The 14,859-nt window shown below is 49.7% G+C and overlaps 1 protein-coding gene across 1 annotated transcript; it reads right to left on the bottom strand.

The window, feature by feature from the left end:
* Positions 1-237: 237 nt before the first annotated feature.
* PKDCC (protein kinase domain containing, cytoplasmic) lies at positions 238-14,065 on the bottom strand. The gene is made up of 7 exons (XM_021001270.2): positions 13,239-14,065; positions 7,514-7,636; positions 6,717-6,988; positions 5,610-5,689; positions 5,118-5,225; positions 1,979-2,152; positions 238-1,157 (listed from the first exon to the last, which is right to left on the bottom strand). The coding sequence occupies exons 1-7, from the start codon at positions 13,866-13,868 to the stop codon at positions 1,072-1,074; spliced, it is 1,473 nt and encodes a 490-aa protein (XP_020856929.1). The 5' UTR covers positions 13,869-14,065; the 3' UTR covers positions 238-1,071.
* Positions 14,066-14,859: the final 794 nt, after the last annotated feature.

The following is a 14,859-nucleotide window of genomic DNA, read 5'->3' as shown; positions in this document are numbered from 1 at the left end:
TCTCTCCCAATGGAATTCAGGTTCCCTGAGGTCAAGGATTGTTTCTTTTTTTTTTTCTTAATCTTTGCATCCCTGGTGCCTAATGGGATATTCAGTACCAGGAATTGACAGGGAAAGTCAACAATGAAACATGTATGATCTTCAGTTCTGCCCTGGGCAGGCCTTGTCAGTGAAGTTTCATCCTCTCCCCTCCCTTGAAAACAGAATGGAGAAAAGTAGATGGACGAAGATCACAGCTTCAGAAGAAACACCTGCATCATCTTGTTTTATTTTTATTTTTTTCTTACAAAAATAAACAATTTAATTAACAAGAAGTACAAAAACTTCTGGATGTACAAACTCCAAGACAGGGAGAGCCTGGGCATTGCTGCTCTGCTGCTTTCACTGAAAGCAAAATGAGGCAAGCTCTAGTCCCATGTCCTGGCTTGTGGCTCATGCTGCAAACCCATTCCCCAATCCCCCACATTTCGGCTCATACCGGTATGTTTCCCCCATCCCTAACCTCATGAGGTCATAGAGGGCTCCCATTGCATCCCCTTAGGAAATAGCTCACATACACATTTACTTATGGCCCACCTCTCAAGGCCAAATCTCAATTCACAGAGAGGAAGTGAGGTGGTTGATTGTCCACACACAACCCTGATGTGGGGCAGGCAACCAGTCAGGAGTGGGGGAAGCAGCATGGCCTCCACCTACATTCTTGGGTTATAAAGGCAGTGACTGTGACACCATGGCAACACTGGGGGAACAGTGCCACCCACAGGATTGTCTCAGCGAAGGGAGAAGGCTCTCTCCCAAGGTCCTAGCAGGCTGGCCTATCTGGATACCCTGATTTTGGCCCCAAAGGGTCATTCCAGGATTGCCTGTGTCTCTCTCTCTCCCCACCCCCAACAGTCTGTACACAGGGTTCCTGGCAGGGACTGCCGCCATCACCAGTCTGTTAAACTCACATTTTTACATTTTGATTTATTGCACGTGTGTCCTGGTCTTTACGGTCTGCTCCATGATGTCCTCCCCGCCCACTGTCGGCTCTGGGGCTGATGGCCAAGGTCAGTTAAGCCCTCAGGCTGGTCAAGCAGACGCCCTCACATAGGTGATCTTGTTAGGATCAGAGACTGTTTGGCTCCAACCGGTCTTGAAGAAGACAAGCTGTCTACCTGAAGGGCAAGGACAGAAATGGTGATGAGACAGACTGAGGAGAGTGAAGGAAGCTCTATATTCCCATCAAATTGGGAGAGGGGAGGGAAATACCTTTCCCATAATCTTTTTAATCAAAGCTGGTCTGTACATAGTTGTTTGCATACTGTCTCCCTCATTATAGTAAGCTCCTTTGGTATCCCAGCTCTTAACATAGTGCCTTGTACACAGCAGGTGCTTAATAAAAGCTTACTGACTGACTGTCCCAGAAAAGGAGCCTTGTCTTGATATAGCTCCAAACTCAATATGATCTTCATTTATGCATCTGCAAAGGCGTGGTATGGTACACAATCTCTCTCATCTCTACCTTCCAGAATTTTCACATTTCTTAAGGCTCCACTCAGGGGTCTCCTCCTTCAGAAAAGCCTTCCCTGATCCTTCCAGTTTTGGCATTCTCTTCTTCCTCAACTTACTGCATATTTACTTATAGGACCACAGATCTAGAACTCAAGGGGACCTCACTCATTGTACAGGGTGGGAAACAGAGGTCAAGAGAAATTAAGTGAGTTTTAGTTAAAGTCACACTGAGTGTCAGAGGCAGGATCTGGACCTAGGTCCCCAGACTCCAGGAACCTAGGTCCCCAGACTTTTTCCCACTGTACTATGTTGCCTCTTCTGGATCTATATTGTATTCTCTCCCCCTACCCCCCTAGAATGTAAACTTCTAAAAGACACGGGCTGCCATTTTTGTCATCTCTTTAATGCCTTGCACAGTCTCTTGTATATAGCTGGTGCTTAATAGGGGTTTGTGGAATTGAACTAGATTTGCTGCCAGCCTTACCTGTCCAGGTAGTCTGGTTGGTAAGCACAAAGGCCCGGCACTGGGAATGACTTTCACAGACATCCATGGCCTCGGCCAGACTGAACACAGAGAGGAGACAACCGCCATGGTGATAAGAAGGCCAGCAATGGTAATTCTCTTGTGGGATAGTAGTTTCTGGGACTCGTCGGTATTCTAGGATAAGCATTTATAAGCATTTTCCATCAGCAGGTTTGCGTGGCTTCAACTCCACAGAATACCATGCTCCAGCTCCCCATCACTCCCTCCCCCAGGATAAGCGTATCACCTGAAATCTCACCACTATGTAGACTGACTCAGGTTTGATTTCCAATACCTTCTCAACTTGCCTTCTGTTGTCTCTCTCCTTTGATTGGAAAGCTGGAGGACTGAGGGATTAATCTCCGTCCAAAGCCTTCCTTTATAGGAGGCTCAGAACCTTTCTGATAACTCCATTTCCCAGCACCATCCAAACCTGGCTTCTAACCCATGGACTATGCCCCCGCAAAGTATCCCTAGTCTTCACCTCCCACTTCAACTTCCTTTTGTGTGTTGTCTTCCCCCATTAGAGTGTAAACTCCTTGAGGGCAGGGACTGTCTTTTTCTTATTGGTATTCCCAGCACTTAGCACAATGCCTGGCACATAGCAGGCACTTAATAAATGCCTATTGAATTGAATTAGGATCATAGCATTTAGAGCTGGCAGGACCTTATAATATCATATAGTTCAGCCTCCCTGTTTTAGAGATGCATAAACTGGGGTATAAAAAAACCCAAATTTGGTCAAAGTCATACACAGAGAAACTAAGAGGTAAGTCTAGAATCTGTGTCCTGACTCCAAATCTCATGCTCTTTCCACTAGACTTGCTCTAGGGAAGAATAATATAAGGTTTAGAAAGACATAAGGAAAGAAGGGCTACAGAGGAGAAAGAGAAAGGACTTGATGAAGGCTCATCACTCTGGAAGGGAGGTCCACCTGCTCCCTTCACCGCTCCCGTCTAGTGAGCCCCATGTCACATTCTGGCACGTGAATAAGCCCAAAAACCATGTGTGCAGCCTTTTCCTCAGGCTGAGAATGAAGAAAGAAAGGGAAAAAAGCTTGTGCCCAGACTGGAAAACTGGGGCCAAACTATAGCCTTCTCCCCAGAGAAGGGATGACAGTATCTGACTCTCTGCCGAAGCTAGGATAGGGGTTTAGCCATAAAGTCAAGTCACAGAAAGGTCAAAACTCCTTCAATGTCCAGACTTGGGATTCTGGGAACCAATAAACAAAGCAATGAATGGATGCAGTCCCCCATGCCCTCGGGCTGACAGCATAGTCACAGTAACACAGGATGGCTCATATATACAAAGGGACATACTACACATGCCGAGTCAGCTGGATACAGGCTCCACTCCATCCTGAGGTCTGATGGACTTGTGGCTGAGGTTAAATTATTCAGGACTTTGGGGCTTGCCCTCATTCCTCTCACCCCACAACTGAAATTTGGGCTCCAGGCCAGATAATTAGGAAAGTTAACAGGGAGGTGGTTCCAAGCTGGTCCAAAGGTCAGGAGGATGGGCAAGAATTTTGAAGTCAGGAAACATATAAAAGAGGGGCAAAACATGCTAATGAACATTTATTTTGGAAGCACCAGTGTGGGCATTTAACAAAGGTGTATGTGTTAGAATCCGTACAATTTTCTCTGTGGAAAGAAAAATTAAGGCTGAGATACTCATTGCTTCAGCTGCCTCTAGGCTCATCCTCAGAGCTCTGCAATCCTTATAATAATCCAGAGAGTTTTTTCCTTTCTTTCTTTCTCTTTTCTCTCTCTCTTAGAGCTGGAAGGGATTTTGGCTAGGAGGATCCTATTTCTGCAGTCTATGAGTTAGAAATGTTTTGAAACTCACTCCTTTCTTCTCTTTCTTGGCCTAACTCTTCTTCCTCCACGGAGGGGACAGGACCAAAGTCCAGGGTTTGCTGTGATTTACAGCCCCATAAACTGAGTCCCTGGGGACAGAGCTGGCTATTGTTCACCTCGTTAAACTTTATTTACAGGGCTAATGAGCCCCTCCCCCTCTGCCATCCTTAAAATAGGCCAGAAATCCCAGAATTTTGCTCCCTGTTCCATGTAGACCTGGCCAAACATGCCTGGCATTTAGGACGCCAGTACCTGGGCCTGCAGCTGAGGCCCATGACCCAATCTGTCCTTCCAAATAGACAGCAACTTGATTTCTTGGAGGGGTCGGGGAAAGGGAGTGGAGAGAGACAGGCCTTTGACCAGGTGTGACTACAGGTCAAAGGTTACCAGTGCTTTGTTTTTTTTTTTTCCTTCCTTTTTTTTTTCACCTGTGGAGGCAGTTTGGGGCTTCATTGATTTCTCATCTAAGAGGGTTCATTCACTCCCGGCTAGCTCATTGTTTTATCTCTAGATATGAAGGCTTGGGGAGAAGAGGACTTACCCTGCTTAGGAGTCTATCCTGGCTTAGTTCAGAGAAGGAGCCTTGTCCCCTGCTCTGGCCAGTGGCAGACATATGGATATCAAAGCCCAACCGGTAATGGCTATTGAATCACTCAGACTCCCTACATTGGCATATATGTGACTAATGGCACATATGGTGGTGGGAAGAATGGACATTCTTGAGGGTGCCATGGAACTCTGGTTGACTTTTTTTTTTTTTGGTGAGGCTATTGGGGTTAAGTGACTTTCCCAGAGTCACAAAGCTAGAGTGTTCCCAGAGTCACAAAGCTAGAGTGTTATGTGTCTGAGACCGGATTTGAACTCAGGTCCTCCTGATTCCAGGGTTAGTGCTCTATCCACTATACCACCTAGCTGCTCACATTTTCTTCTGATTTTGACCCCCAGCCTTACCACTCCTCTTTTCCCTGCTAATGCCATGCTTACTGTATAATCTCTGAAAACTAATTTTATTTATTTTTTTTTAGGTGAAGGCAGTTGGGGTTAAGTGACTTGCCCAGAGTCACACAGCTAGTGAGTGTTATGTGTCTGAATCCGGATTTGCACTCAGGTCCTCCTGACTCTAGGGTCAGTGCTCTATCCACTGCACCACCTCACTGCCCCTGAAAACTACTTCTACAAAGCCTTCTGATACTGTACTCTCTCCTCAGCCCTGGCACCTACTCCCAACTGACATTACTCACCAGCTCGAGGGGAATTAGTTGAATTCTGCAGGTACCCCCCGCTCTGGTAGAGATGCAAAACCTTCTCTAGCTGTGCCAGTGTTTCATCGACTCCCCAGGTGAGTTCTCCTGTGGGGCAGAATGTGGCCTTAAGATGGTGTTAGTGGAAGCTATTAACACAGCTTTATCTGAGATGGGGAGGGATGGCTAAGGATGTATACCCAGTTACTTCCCTTCGAAAGTGACAACTCCTTTCCGAGATCACACCCTAAGTGGTTCATCACTAAGATGGGGGGGGCTATGATTAGCGGGAGAGGTCATGGCAGGCTAGCAAGATTGCTACAAAAGAATCCTACAATGTACACAGAGTGCTTTGAGGATCATCTCTTTATTCTGACTTATTTGTGCTACTGATCAATTGCCCTGATGCAGGTAAGGGAGTAGTTAGAGGTCACAAGGGAGGGGGGTAGATCTCTCTGAGGAGCTAGGGTGCAGAAATTCTTAAGGTATCACCTGTAGCATTGACGATGCTGTCCAGCAGTGGCCGAAGGGAAGGGGGGGCACTGTGGGGTAGGAGGTATGTGAAGAAAAACCTGCCAAAGAGAAACCAGCACACCGGTCAGTTTCCTGGCCTTTGAAGACTGGTCTCCCCCAGGGACTTACTCCTTAAAGATTCAAGGACTGAGTCACTTCTGCAGGGGAGACCAGCTCTTCAGGCCTATAGTCAAAGTAAATCGTGGAATCCACTCAACATATGCTAAAGTAATGTGCCTCATTCCAAATAGGAGAATTCTCCCCACTGTGTCCCCTCTGCTTTACTGCTCCCTCCTGCCTGAGAATAATCACCAGACTCAGGGAGGCTCTACCAGCTGGGCCAGACTTGTGGCTTCTAAGTGGCAAATATCTGAGGCCAAAATCCAGAGACCAGGAGAATGGTGGCCCTAGCGGTGAGGAGTGTTGATGCTTGCAGTACTCCCCAATGCTGCTTTACTCCCCCTTTCCTTCACCCTCCCCAAATCTGGAGACTATTTTAAGAAGTCTCCAGTCTGGCTTCTCCTCCGATCAGATGATCTTTCTTGGAACTCAAGGATCTATTTTTAGCTTCACTGTCCAGGGACTGGAACAGTTCCCTGATATGAAAAGAGGCATGACCCCAGCCCAATCCCATCCCATCCCTGCTCAGAGATAAGTCCCCCTTCCATTGCCAGATTTTCCATCCTTGACACCCGCAGTGATTTTCACTCTTCCTGTTCCCCAAAATCTCATTATTATTTTCTCTCTTGCATAAATTCATGGAAATTCTACCTGGGCCTCCCTGTTTCTTGTACCAGGTCATATCTGTTTGGACCCATGGACCCTGAGAGCCTAAAATTGCTAACCCTCAAAACTAGGAAAGTTTAGCAACTTCTAAAAAGAAGGAAAAAGGTTATAAGAGAATAAAAGGGGGGATGAGGAAGTCACCTATAGCTACTGAATAGGTTTCCTAGTCTCCCTCCCCATTTCATGCCCTAGTCTAGGTAACTGACAAGCAGCTGTAATGGGCAAGGGAGGCAAAGTTTGGAGGAAAGGCAGACTGTGGATATGAGGAAAAGTAAGGGAGTCAGGGGAGGGAGGCCTCACCTGTACGCATTGTATAGGTTCCTCTTCTCATTCATACCCTGGCACCAGCCCTGGGCTGAGCACTGCAGGGTGAAGTTCCTGGCTGGAAACTCGAGAACACAATCCCCAGGACTTTCACATGGTGTCTCATCCACACGGGCATCATCCAGGTCAGTCACCTTCAACTCTCCATCCACAAGTACAAACTGTCTAGGCCGGAAGTCCAGTAGAGTCACTGAGCCCAGGGGCGAGTGGGCAAGATGGTGGAGCAGGCGGCCAAGGCTCAGGCAGATCTGAGGAGACACAGGGGAGGGTCTAGTCACTCTACTCAACTCTGTCCATGAGGACCAGAGACTTTCCTTTCATTCTTTGCTTACTCTTACGTCTCTGCTCTAGCAGCACCAAAGGTAGGCATGGGGGCTGGGTGAAGTTAGGAGGAAGATGATGTTGGGAGGGAAAGAAAGGTAAGAAACAGGGACAAAAGGAGGGTAAAGGACTTCTTTGAAGTCTTTTCTAACAGGAATGGCTTCAGCATTGTGTGTTGAGGGAGTGGAAGAGGATGGTTTTAAGATCTCTTCTAGCTCTAGAATGCTAGCCCTCTTCGGCCCAGAATAAGTGTATTTAGCAGAGAGATCAGGATACTTTCTTTGCTGCCTTTAAAAAACAAAACAAAACAGTCTCTTTGGCCATCAGCAGCAGAGAACATCTTCCTTCCCTATTTTGGCTGGAAGTGCCAAGACTATCCCTAGAGAACTTTCTTCTAAGGCAAAAACCCCTGGGAGAGTAGCTGAAGTACCCCCTGTTTCATGTCCACTCACTCGGAATCGGTCCTCCCAGGAGGTCTGAAGTAACTGGATCATCTCTACAGGGGAGCCAAGCTCTGTGATGGTGGTCAGCGTATCTGGGATGTCCTCACTGTCCTGGTAACAATATCCATAGAGCTGGAGGAGAAACAGTGGGTGGGGTCAGGAGGGAGCAAGCACCGATCCTTCCAGCTGGCATCCCAAAGCCCCAGCCCTGAGCTATGCTGGTTTTGTCACCATTCCATAACCAGTCGGAGACTTTCGGGTGGCTTTAGTTTCCTGAGCAGCTTGGGAACAGTAGTTCTATGATGCTTTCCTTCTTTTCTTTAGGCCAGATGCTAAAGTAAGTGGTAACCCCATCTCCCCCACAGAGTCTGGACCTTGAGATGCTGATCCTCATCCCTAGAACTGAGCACTAACCTAAACTCACGGGGCAGGATGATTAGGTTTCCCATTTACACACGTTTCTCTAAAGTGAACCCTCCCCTCAAATCCTAGTGCTCCATCCCCCACTCCATGCCAGCACTTTTATTCCTTATGGCCTAACTCCTCGCCATATTCCTACTCCAATTCCCAACATCTTACTGGGCTCCATTCCTCCCCTGGGGTTCTTCACTTCCAGTTTGTACATTTAAAAAAGTGTATTTTGATAACTATTTCAATATAACTGATTTCCTTTGTAACCCTATGTACTTTGTTTCACGTTGTTTCAAATATTACTCTGGGAAGAGACAGAGCTTTCACCAGACAGCCAAAGGGGTCTGTGACCAAAAAAGTGAGGAACAATCCCTGATCTAACACAGAGTCGGTAACTAATAAATGATTTTTCAGTGGGATGGAAATGGGATTGGTTAAAATGCAAACAAGACACAACAAAATATTTCAGAGTGGTGACCATTACCAACGGGGCAGTAGGGAAGGTTGTACTTCTCCAAGATCCTTTCTGGCTCCAATGACCAAAGGGTCCCTTCCAGCTCTTAGAACCAAACCAGTAGGTCCCAGGAAGCAATGCTCCTTCCCTAAGACACCTGGCAATCAGGCCTGGTTTAGACAGATGAAGTAGGTAGATGTTATTTGCTTTTGAATCCATGGAGCATAAATACAAAGGTGGAACATTTAGGTTCCTTGGCATGCCAATCATAGATCTGAGAGGAGAAGAGCCCTTTGAGATATCTACTTTAGCCTCCTCAACTTCATAGATTAAGAAACTGAGGCTAACAGGTGTCCTGCCCAAAGTTCTTTAAATCAGATAATAAGTAAGTGATAGAGCCAAGGTTCAAATCTAGCACTGAAGAATAAGGAGCCGGCTACCTCAGTAGCCTTTTTGTCTGGCTCCAGAGGGCAAAACTGGAAGTAATATATGGATAGAAGTAGAAGAGGCAGATTTGGGGTTGGTATAAGGAAAATGTCCTAGTAATCAGAACTATTAGTAGAATGGACTGCCTCAGAAGTGGTTGGTTCCTGATCCTTGGAGAGCTTTAACCAACGGCTATAGAGGGAATCCTTTTTTTTAGGTACTGGTTTGGACTAGAGGTCCCTTTCCAACAGTGATTCTATAATTCTTAGACTCCAAATTTGGAGTTCTTTACATTACAAGCAGCCCCTCAGTGGGATAACCACCCAAGTCATAGCCTTGCCTAGTTGGAACAGTTAGTAGCATTCTCTCAGACACACACACACACACACACACACACACACACACACACACACACACACACACACACACGCACACACACACACACACACACACAGAGCTGAATTACACAATCCCATACACGGTTCTCAATAATCCCACAACCACAGGCACACATACTCCCAGCTATACACTGGCACAGAGCTCCAGTCTCACACTTGCATATCCAGTTCCCCCCATACTCCATGAGGCTATCCTAGCTAGAATCATTCAAGTACTAGTTAACATGTTTCCTTATTTCCAGTTCAGAGTTTTCCCGTTCAACCCAAGGTTCTCACCACTGTCTCCCTCTTTCCCCCAGATGAACATTCTCCAGTCCAGTTAGACTGTCTTCATGTTGGGCCTGAAGGGAGAAGCTGAACCTCCTTCTGAGAAGCTTGGGCTAGCTACCAGTCACCCCTCCCCCTTCCTCCCCCCAATCAGCCAGGGAAGAGGCAGCACTGGGAAGGGGGGATTTGAGTTGGGTGAACAGCCTGGGCCTGGTTCTCATTTTCCTGCCCAGCATCTGAGTCTTTGTGGGGAAACTTCTGAAGGTTATTAAACACCCGGAGGTCGTTAAATGTGCTGTTAACGAGGTATTAATCAACACCCCTCAGGAAAAAATAAAAAGATGCTATTAACCCTCCCCCCTACCCCCAAACTCCCCCCCAGGAAGCATGAAGATGGCCAGCTCAGTCACATCTTTTGTTCCTTTCCAAAAAGGAAGAGATCCAGGACCAGCAGGCAGGCAGGCACACAGATTAGGGGCAAGAGTTGATGTAGAGCACAGGCAGACCCAGAGCAGGGGGCTGAGGCCCCAGGGGCACCAGGGAGAAGAGAGGAAGGGGGGGGGGAGAGAGAGAGAGAGAGAGAGAGAGAGAGGGAGACAGCCTTTGGCCCTTTGACCCTGGGCTGAAGCAGCATCTGTCACGTGGCAGGAGCCCCTCCCCCCTTCTAGCTTCCTTCGGCAAGTGTGGCCAGGGAGATGAGAGCTGACCAGAGCTAAGCTAGTGGGGGGAAGGGGAACAGATGGGGGGAAGAAAGGTGGGGAATCCCTCAGTCATTGGACCTTCCTTTCCCAATCTTTCTCAGTTTTAAGGAATCAATCTTGGGGGCCTACAGGAGTCTGGGTCTTGTTCCAACGCTTACCTGCAGTGTGATCCTGGATAAGTCACTTCACCTAAATTTTAGTGGCCTCATTTATATAGTGGGGATCGTAATGCTTAACCACATTTTTGCCTTTCTTTGTATCCTTAGTGCTTAGCCTAGTACCTAGTACATGGTAAGCATCCAATAAATATTAACTACCTCCTAAGTCTACAAAAGATCTATTCTGTAAACCTTAATATTCTATATAAAGTTTAGTTTTTATTATTTCCTGGCCCTCAGGAGTCAGCAAACAATCAAAGATTGTTTGTAATTTTAAATTGCTCAAATTAAATAATGTAAGGGTTTAATTTAGTTTAAAGATTTTTTTTTCTAAATCTCTGGAGCCTGCCTAAGTAGATCTTTTAGGATGGGCTTTTAGGATGAGCTCTTCCTGATCCATCACTATATCCACAGTAGATTTGGGATGAGTCCCAAATGGACAGAGTAAAGGTCAACTCAGGAGACAGAGAGAGGAGGTTCCTTGTTGAACTTCTATGACCTCTAAACCTCTCAGAGTAGGGGTTCTTAACCTTTTTTGTGTATTGGACTCCTTGGGAAGCCTGGTAAAGCCCATGGATATTTTCAGAAGGATATTTTTAAATAAATAAAATACATTAAATTACAAAGGCAACTAAAAGTTAGTGAAAATGAAGATGGGATTATTTTCCCCATCCAAGTTCACAGACTTCCCCTGAAACCTAACCAAGGATGCCCTAGAAGTCCCAGTTTGAGAACCCCTTCCTAAGAGGTGGGATAAGAAAATTTCCCAAAGTTTAACACCAAAGGCTAATGAAGAACCATAGAGAAATTAAGGGAGCAAGGGGTTAACTTAGCTTCTTGTCATATTTCCTCGGGTGGGGGTGGGGTGCAAAGGAGAGAAGCTCCTTAAAAAAAAAAGTCCTGATCTTTCCCCTTTTCCCCAATCCATCTTTGTAACAGGAAAAGAGATCAAAGCTCAAAACGAGTTCCTTCAACTAAAACTAGGAGGGGAAAAGCAACAACAACAACACTGTGCTCCACCAGTGCCAGTTGTACCTGAGGGTTTACAAAAAGATTCCCTGGAAGTTAAGGAAGTGGGACACACCCAGATGAAACAGGGCATGCACCAGAATAGAGTGCCAGCGACAACCCAACAGCCCACCCACCCGCCCGATGTACAATCAATCTCGCCACACCTCAAGGTGGACAAAGGAAGATTTTGTTTCTAAGGCCAATATAAAATTTAACCCATCAAGAGTTAAACTATTGCCATCAGTATCTCCCTTTCCCCCTTTTCTCTCTCCCCACACCCCAGTTTGGGCTCTTTTCCCCTTCTCTTCCTTTTCAGTTTACTCCAGTGTGTGTGCAGATTCCTGTGTCTCAGTAGAAAATTGGGTTGGTTGGACCCAGGGGGCCCAAACTCTCCCCTCCTCAGACTCCAACTGGAGCTCCTGTAGAAGAGGCAGAAGATAACAGGACCTTTTGGAAGGGCATTCACTTGTGTCCCTGGGAGCTGGGCAATCACCCAGGGTGGGGATTTTCTCAGCTGGGGAAGCTGTTCCAACCCTAAACACCCCAGGAGCCAGAGATAAATGGTTCCCCTTAATTTAATTCAGCAAGCATTATGTAGTACATACTCTGTCAGTGACTCTGGGCTGGGTAAGGCGCAGGAGGATAAGGAAGGTTGGTTTGAAGTTTTAGGGGGAGACATCCTGGGGAAGCGGTAGATGGCATAGGGCAGCCTAAGGGAGGTTATGAGGGACTGGATGGAGTCCCTAATCGGAGGCTTCCCCTATCTGTTTCTTACCTAGTTCTGTGTCTCTCTCCCCACTCCCTGCCCCTAGCTGGGTGTAGCAGACAAAAGACAGGCGTGGGACTCAGACCTGGTCTTCTCTTCTTCTGGCCACTTGGACATATAGCCAGTTATCCCTGGACTTCCAGGCTGTCTCTCCCCTCCCCCCAATTCAGGCCCTAGGAGGAGACATGAGCTGGGGGTGTTTGTTTGTACTCCTGGAGTTCTCAAAGCTCAATTCTCAGAGCACCCTGAGCTCTGGACACAAGACTCTCAGTGTTGCTGCTTCTGTCACAGTCAGACATGGGGCAGGCTTCTAAAGTCTCTAAATAAACCCTCCACAATTCCCTTAAGTCTTGGAGCTAGATGATTTCCTCCTCCCTTAGCTCTCCCAAATTCCCTTAAATTGTAGGGGCTCCACAGATCCACACAAGAACTAGAAATGGGGGGGGGGAAACTGGCTGCTCAGGCAGAAACTGAAAGTGATCTGAGGTCACTTCTGGAACTAGCCCTGGCATTGGGGCCCCCTTCTAGCTCTTCCAGATTTAATCACTGCTCCTGACACCTGACTGCTTCGTAGCTCTGACAAGGTCACTCCATTAATGGAACTGGCATCCCCATCAAGATTGAGCTTTCTTTTGAGATTTTTTTGTTTACGGGTCAGTCCCATAGCTCAAGGTTCTTTGACCCTGCCTGGGGGTGGGACACACAGACTTAAATCTTTAAGTCCCTGGAAACCTGGTGTAGCCTGGTACTTCCTTTACCAAGGATTTCAGAGCTGGCAAGGACTTGGTAGATCAGGACCTAAGAAGCTCATAGCTCCAGCCAGAGAGCGGGCACGTAGCAACTAGGGAACAACCCCAGGTAGGAGGCATGGCACAGCAACACTATACACCCCTCCTCCAGGTTCTAGCTATGCCAGGCCCACGCCTAGCTACCTGCGGCACGTTGGGGTATGTCCTTCCTTAGTAAAATGCAGCGTCTCTTGTCGGAAGTCTGTTGGGCATGTGTCCCGTCCAGGACTCACAGCCCACTAGGGGTGTCCTGTCCGCAGCACACTGGGATGTCCCCTGCCCACAGTCCATTGGGTCGGTGCCCCTCCAGTACCCACTAGCCACTAGGGTGCCCTGTCCCCTTAGGCCCAATACCTGCAGCACGTTGGGGTGTCGCAGCCTCTCCAGCAGCACCATCTCCTTGAGCAGTTTGTGCGCTGCCAGTCGGTAACAGCCCCGCCGAGCCCCGAATTCTCGGACGCAGCTGCCCAGGTCGTGGCCGCTGAAGTCCACGGCCTTGAGCGCCACGGCGACGCCGCCAGGCAGGCGGACCCGATACACCGCCTTAGTGTAGCCCGAGCCCACGTACTGCGCCCCGGACACGTTGCGGAGCGCGGCGCAGCCCAGGCGCGGGGGGTCAGGGGCTGGGGGCCAGCCCAATGTGCCGTCGGGCGGGGTTCGGCCCCGGGGAACTCGAGGGGGCCGGGGACGCTGCAGGCCCGGGCCGCCTCGGGCCAGGTCCATGAGGCGCCGCCGTTCCGGTCGGCCCGCGCCGGGCCCGGGTCCTCCCCGAGTGTAGCGCTGCACCTCCTCGTAGCGCGCCCGGATCTGGCGCGCCAACTCCCCGCGGCCCCCGCGACGGCCCGGGGCCGGGGCTGGGGAGGGGCCGGGGGGCTGGCCTGGCCGAGGCGGCTCCGATCCCGGCACGAAGAGCACATTGAGGACAGAGCCAAGCAGGAAGGAGGCGCAGAAGCCTGCGGCCACGGCGGCCCGGCGGCGCCGCATCACCGCTCCCGCCCCCCTCTCCTCCTGGCTCTGCTCAACTCCGCTCTCCCCCCAGCCCCGTTCTCGGCTCGCTCAGGCTCCGAGGCGGCTCCGCTCGGCGCCCTGCCGGACCCCCGCCCAGCCCGCGCGCATGGCCGGCCGGTCCCGGTCCAGCTCCCGGCCCCTTGCAGGCAGCGCATCAGCCTGACACTTGCCTCCCTCTTGCTCCCCCCCGCTCCCCCCCCCGCTGCTTATAAGGCCCGGAGCTGCCCCCGCCTCCACCCCGCCCTCGCCCCCGCCTCCCTCCTCCCGGGGCCCGAGTCCGCTTCCCGGCACCGCCCCCTCCGGCCGCCCGGCCCGGCCTTCTCCCGCTGACTGACAGCGGGACCTCCGCCCCCCCCGCCCTTCCCCGGCCTGGGAAGCGGAGCTGAGGCAGCTCTGGCCCTTCACAGCTCTGTGGCCCCGAGACGCGGGGGACAAGGCAGAGGGCTTGGGGGAGAGGGATAGAAGGGCAGCGTGTGACTCTCTGACCGGGCAGTGAGCAGGGTCTGTGGAGTAGAGCTGGATTGTGGATAACGGAGCGGAGGCGGGAGGATAACGGGACCGGGGCGGGAGGCGGGTAACGGGGCTGGGAGTGGGGGAGGGGGGCGAGCTGCGGATAACAGGGAAAGGTCACCTAAAGGTGTAAAGGGCAGGCAATTAACTGGATGGTGATGAAGGTAGGACACTTTAAAAGTTATTGGGCGTGGAGCTGGAGTTCCCTTTTTGGGAGGGGAAGGCCGCAGACAATACTCAGTGCTGTTAACTCAGCATTCCATCCATCCTCCCGTCTGTGGTGGTGGTGAGAGTACTGGGACCCCCGGTGAAGACACGAACAACTTCAGGATAGGGGCCCAAGCACCTGCCTGTGAGGTTGGGGAGTAGAGGGGGGTGCGGATTGTTCAGGTGTTTGAGGCTGAGTCCCATGGAACCCTCTGGATTTGAATCTTTCCACCCATCCCCCTTAATACAA

The sequence above is a fragment of the Phascolarctos cinereus genome, unplaced genomic scaffold (genome assembly GCF_003287225.1).
Source record: "Phascolarctos cinereus isolate Bilbo 61053 unplaced genomic scaffold, phaCin_HiC Scaffold_2;HRSCAF=192, whole genome shotgun sequence".
NCBI lineage: Eukaryota > Metazoa > Chordata > Mammalia > Diprotodontia > Phascolarctidae > Phascolarctos > Phascolarctos cinereus.
The sequence above is the reverse complement of the archived record's forward strand: the minus strand, read 5'-3'. Positions and strand labels throughout refer to the sequence as shown.

What these genes read in the sequence shown, in the direction of transcription:
- PKDCC (XM_021001270.2), bottom strand. Translation starts at nt 13,868, where the DNA reads ATGCGGCGCCGCCGGGCCGCCGTGGCCGCAGGCTTCTGCGCCTCCTTC. An exon ending in CAGCATCGTCAATGCTACAG is followed by an intron (nt 5,226 to 5,609) that starts GTGATACCTTAA and finishes TCTGCCCCACAG; the next exon opens with GAGAACTCACCTGGGGAGTC. An exon ending in CAACCAGACTACCTGGACAG is followed by an intron (nt 1,158 to 1,978) that starts GTAAGGCTGGCA and finishes CTTGCCCTTCAG; the next exon opens with GTAGACAGCTTGTCTTCTTC.